This window comes from Solanum pennellii, chromosome 11, assembly GCF_001406875.1.
Source record: "Solanum pennellii chromosome 11, SPENNV200".
In the NCBI taxonomy this organism is placed as follows: Eukaryota; Viridiplantae; Streptophyta; class Magnoliopsida; order Solanales; family Solanaceae; genus Solanum; species Solanum pennellii.
In genome coordinates this window covers 61,354,636-61,360,297 of record NC_028647.1, presented here as the reverse complement: position 1 = coordinate 61,360,297, position 5,662 = coordinate 61,354,636, and the positions used below count along the sequence as shown (strand labels likewise).

The following is a 5,662-nucleotide window of genomic DNA, read 5'->3' as shown; positions in this document are numbered from 1 at the left end:
CCGTCCTATACACTTATGATTATACAATACAAATATTTCCCTGCCCAAGTCTCTTTTGCCTTTCTCTCTTTCTCGTTTTATACAAATTCAAACGGTATATAATTTCTCTCTTTCTCGTTGTATACAATTCAATTGAATTGTATACAAATTTAAATTTTATACAGATATACAAACACATAAAATTGAATTGAGAGGCTAACAACGATTTATACAAATGAGACACTAACAACAATTTATACAAATGGCCTGCCAGCGAAATTATACAAATCTAAAGAGGAACCAACGAATTATACAATTGCTTCTTTGTATATATGTATAGCGAAATAGGCATGCTTTCAGTTGTATATGTATAGCGAATTATACATATATATGTTTACTATTGAGCGCAATTATGCAAATTTTGTTATAGCATACAAATTTGAATTTTGTGTTGCTATATGGAAAAGTTACCCTTTTATATTTACCCATTTTCAATCCGTCCACATTTGACCCAACCGACCACTTGTCACCACTATGACTAATACATGGTTTACATGTATTTTATCCATAATTTATCCATATTTTTATGGATTGAACAAGGATATCAACCCATATTTTACCCATGCAAAAAATCATTTACCCAACCCATTTAAATATAGACGGGTTGAGCGAATTATCAAAATATGGGCTCATTTTGCTGGCACTATCTGCCAACAACAAAAGATTATAGTTAGTTGGCACAACTAACAATATTTTCATTGTTTTAGTGAAATTGGGACAAATCCAACAAAGGTGTAGGTCATGATTTCTTACCCTTGTGAGCTGAGTGTCTTCCATGTATAAATACTGTGATTTTTTTTTTAAAAAAAAAAGTATGTTAATTCTTGCTAAAAAATAATGATGGAACAAATAAAGTAATTTCGTTTATCACTTAGGAAAAAATCTAATATAATCCAATTCACCCCCTCTTGAGTCTTTTTGTGTGTGCAAAAATATCATAGATCATATATTCAACCAGATTAATCCAGATTCACGCCAGCTACGCTTGTTAGGAAGGAAAATGCTCCTTACTAAAAGGTTCTCCAATATTATCCCTGAAGAAAACAAGCGATCAAGAATATATAGTTGTCCCTCATGATCAATTTCAATTGTTACTAACTCTTCTTGACGATCAAATAAATTACAAGGACGTTAAGAAAATATCCTAATTTAATCCTCGAATCAAGAAAAACACATTAGAAACAAAAATCATTGAGAACACAGAGTTGTACCAGAGCTTCAAACACTAAAACATCATCCACACATACATGGAAACAAAAGAGGAGCACCTTGTCCATGAACATCATGATCTAATTCTCTGTTATCCCTCTTTCTATTTTCGACTTCTTCTGAACCTGACCATGGACTCAATTGAGGAGGAGCGATTTGTCCATTTTCGAACAATGAATTTTGGTTCCTATTAGACAATGTCATAGCAAATTCATCAGGTCCATATATCAAAGGACTTGTTCTATTATGTTCATTAGCAGCTCTTCTTTCAACTGCAAGAAAATGGCCAAGTGATGGAGCATTACTATCACTATTCCTTATTATCATCACAGTAGACTCAGCATCTGTGCTGTTTCTTGGACACAATGAGAAACACCATGTTGTTTTAGACCTATAGTTTTTTTGCACTTCTGTCATTACACCATTTGATCTCCCTCTTGTTGATCTTCTTGACAGATTAACTATGCTTGAAACACCGATAAGACTTCCAAGTGTTGTGCTCCTATCATGAAAGAAAGACCCTGTCGACTGAAAATTTCCAAACACATTTAGTAACTAGCATATTTTAATTAATTTTTAGAGGTTCCAAAGTAGTTTTCTACTCCTAAAATATTGTATAATGGTTATTTTCAATCTAGTGTACTTAAGCGTTGTGGTGGGGTGGTAAGTGATCCTTCATCATTAACCAAAGGTTTCGGTTTCGAGTCCTCATGGGTACATATAGAGTCGCCTATGTTAGACAGCGAGTTAGTCGGGCTCCAATGAGGGTACCAGACACCAGGTGGAAAACCAACAAAAAAACAAAACAATGCCTATGGAGCTGCTCAGAGATACTCTTATTCTTAATAAGGGATGTCATCCAACATTGCTTCGTAAAAGGCTTTCTTATATGCGTAAATAAAATGTGTGTATGAAACAAGATGTATATATGCAATAAGCCAACAGAAGTTTCAAAAGTCTTTCATTTCTTCCTTAAACTAAATGCCGATTCAAACTATGTCACGGGAATAGAAGAAGTACAAAGTAAATAACCAATTTGGTTACAGAGTAATGCCTTTAAACCACCACATTCTCACACTCATTCTTGCTTATAAGCCGAATTGTGACTATAAACCGACATCCCTTGCATACAATATATCATGCGTACGCCACTGTTTTGAATAAAATGAAGTAATCAGTCTAGAAATAAACTAGGTCTTATGAGTATTATCAAACAATGGAAGTCTTAAACATCATTGAACACTGCTGGTACAGTACTAAGGTTTATTTGAATTCAAACAAATACAAGCAGAACAATAATTTATGAAGGGTCATTGAAGAACCTAGGACAAGAAGATGATTTTAATTGAAACATGTTACACAGTTCTGATAATTGTGGTTCAAATGTCAATGTTGTAAAAGGTACACCAGTGACAGCTTTAATAATGTTATGGTCCCAATTTACATTGAACATAGAGTGACATTGACAGCACTCATAAAAGTACTTCACATGATGCATGAAATACTATGTACTAATAAAGATTGAAAAATATCCAGGTTCATCATATGATTTGGAGGTTAAACCAAGTACTACATTACAATAAATAGCAAGTCTCTATTCTGTCTTTTTCCTATCACATCTTGTTCAATCTATTTGATTCGAATTCGTTTTAATAAACTCAACTTCAAATATTTAAAGTCGAAGCTTCGCGTAACTGATAAAGTAGTTGTCATGTGACAAAAAGGCAACGAGTTGAGCTATTGAAACAGTCTCTTGCAAAAATGCAAGATATGACGACATACAATAGACCCTTGTGGTCCAACCCTTCCTCGAACCCCACACATAATGAGAACTTAATGCACCAGGATCCCCTTTTAAACTAGGAATATTAGCAAAAGTAAAAGCAAGACACATGCTCTAGCTTTTTGACCAGTTATTAACAATTTTATAGTGCAATTGGCAAGTAGAATCTAACTTATACACCCTAACACTATCTATAGTTGCTAAGTAACCTCTCTTATTTTCTATGTTACTAATCTCACTTTAATGAACAAGAAGTTACAATTATCTTTTAGGTAACCTAATACCGTTTTTAAATTCTTTTACGTTATCAGTGTATATAGTATATAGACCAACGACAAATCGCCACGTGGAATAAGGGCATATTGTAGTTATGGAATAGAATGTACCTCAGTATCCAAATCTGAAGAAGAATCAGTGGAGGAAGTAAGAGAGTCACTAAGTGAAGTGTTGAATGAAGTTGATCCATTTCTGCTTCTACCTAAACCTATTCTCAAATTCAATGGCTGCAATCCCAAAGGCCAACCTTCTTCCTGCTCCATCAAATCAATCAAATATCCAAACATAAAAACAACATTAGTGGGGTCTCCATCTATCATTTCAATAATCTGACCAAAATGCCAAAGGACAAGATTCTACAATGTCATGAAAGGACGTTAAAATATCTGTTTGGTCATGAAATTTTAAAAATCTAATCTTTAAATATTTTCAAGTTCCCAAAAATTAGCTCAAACCATTTTTGGGACTTTCGGACTTCTATTCACAAAACTTCAAACTTTCCTGTACAAAATGTATGTTCAAACGTAACTTCAAGAACTCAACATCTATGGTCAAACGGGAGCTAAGAATGATATACAACAATGTGATGGAAGTACTAATCTTGCTTCAAAATCCTAAGCCAGCGACTAAATATCTGTTTGGTCATGAAATATAAAAATCTAATCTTTAAACTATTTTTGGGAGTTTTTAGGACTTTCAATTACAAAACTTCAAACTTTTTACCCAACAAAATGTATGTCCAAACGCAACTTCAAGAACTTAAAATCTATAGTCAAACACGAGCTAAAAATAACAACACTAACACCTCTTACACACAAAAAAACAAACCCCATATGGTTAAATTCCAAAACAATGACAATGGGACAAAACAAAAAAGGTTTACCTGTTGAGCCATGACCAATATTAGCACTTATATATATATATATATTTACCCTTTAGGTTTTGACTGATATTTGATAAAGATTGGATTTTTATGACTTCTCAAGAGAAATGACAATAAGGGTCACCTTAAAATCTCTGGTTTAACCTGAGATATGAGACAAAAGAGTGAAAATTTTAGTTGTCATTTCATTGAAGAAGAGGAATAAACATGGTTAGCAGGAAAAATGGCATTTTCTATATCTAGTTAGAATAGGAACAAGTAGAATGGAGTCAAAAGATTGTAATTTTTTTTTTTTTTGGGTTTGTGGGGGTGGGGGGGGGGTTTGCTTTTTTGATTTTGTTGATAGTGATTATAGAAACATATTATAATTGTAATGTGTCGATAAAGGTGATAAAGTAAACAGACAATGCAGAGAGGTTGTGTCCTCTATAGAATGGGAGGTAGCTTAACGTTAGTTTCGATTCAATTTGTTTTGTCTATTTTAATTTTAACAAGAAATTTAAAAAAATAAAAGAATATATCTCTATTAATCTTGCTTAAAAGAGAAAAGAATTATTTTTTATTTTAAATATATTTTAGAAATATTAAGATCAAATAAATTAGGAAGAAAGAGTAGGACTAATGACATTAAAGTAGCTAATTAGCTTTCAATAATTAAAGACTGTCATTGTCAGATGACCCCATTTTTTTTTCCTCTTTTTTTAGCTCAACCATTGAATTAACAATTTATATAGAGAAATGCTTTACTTTTGTATAATTCTTTTTTTTTAATTTGATTTTTTAAAACTAGTTTCTATGGTTGAATTATATTTCGGGTCAGATTAATAAAATTCGAAGTAATATATATTTTTTATTCGCTGAATGAAGTGTTCCAACGAACTAGACAAAAAAACTGTTCTTTGTTGATGAACTTTAAAAAATGATTATATAATTTAAGCTTAATTAGATATTTATAGATATAATTTGCTTAATTATGATTCATAACTATAGTTATAACGAGTAGGGAGACGAGCAGGATTGAGAGACAAGCGAGATTAGAGAAAGAAAGGAGAAATGTTAGATACATGATATATTCGATGAATACATATTGTATCTACAAATACGGTCTGATACATATTGATTGTATTCGATACATATTATTAAAGGGAGGGAAGATGCGATCAAGATTGGGATAGAGAGGAGAGAGGTCAAATTAGATTGTATTCGACGAATACTTGCTGTATCACTATGAAGATTGTATAATATGTATCAATGTGAAAATTGTATCTCAGATTTTTTATCAGTACGTTTCTATTAGAGGCTGTATATAAAAAAAAAATTTCCTTGAAGTTTGATATATCTCGTACATGTATCAGTATGTATTAATGTAAGAGACTAGGATGAACACAGACCTTACTTCTCTATCTTATAAAGATAGAAAAAGTGATAAAATTTATCCCACTTTAATCAAATATCTCAAATTCAAATTTTAA

The 5,662-nt window shown here is 32.0% G+C and overlaps 1 protein-coding gene across 1 annotated transcript; it reads right to left on the bottom strand.

Annotated features, from left to right (window-relative positions):
* Positions 1-1,046: 1,046 nt before the first annotated feature.
* LOC107003476 (uncharacterized protein At3g17950-like) lies at positions 1,047-4,478 on the bottom strand. The gene is made up of 3 exons (XM_015201814.2): positions 4,191-4,478; positions 3,418-3,561; positions 1,047-1,776 (listed from the first exon to the last, which is right to left on the bottom strand). The coding sequence occupies exons 1-3, from the start codon at positions 4,200-4,202 to the stop codon at positions 1,273-1,275; spliced, it is 660 nt and encodes a 219-aa protein (XP_015057300.1). The 5' UTR covers positions 4,203-4,478; the 3' UTR covers positions 1,047-1,272.
* Positions 4,479-5,662: the final 1,184 nt, after the last annotated feature.

Coding starts and splice junctions, on each gene's coding strand:
- LOC107003476 (XM_015201814.2), bottom strand. Junction 1,777..3,417: donor CTTCAGATTTGGATACTGAG/GTACATTCTATT, acceptor GGAAATTTTCAG/TCGACAGGGTCTTTCTTTCA.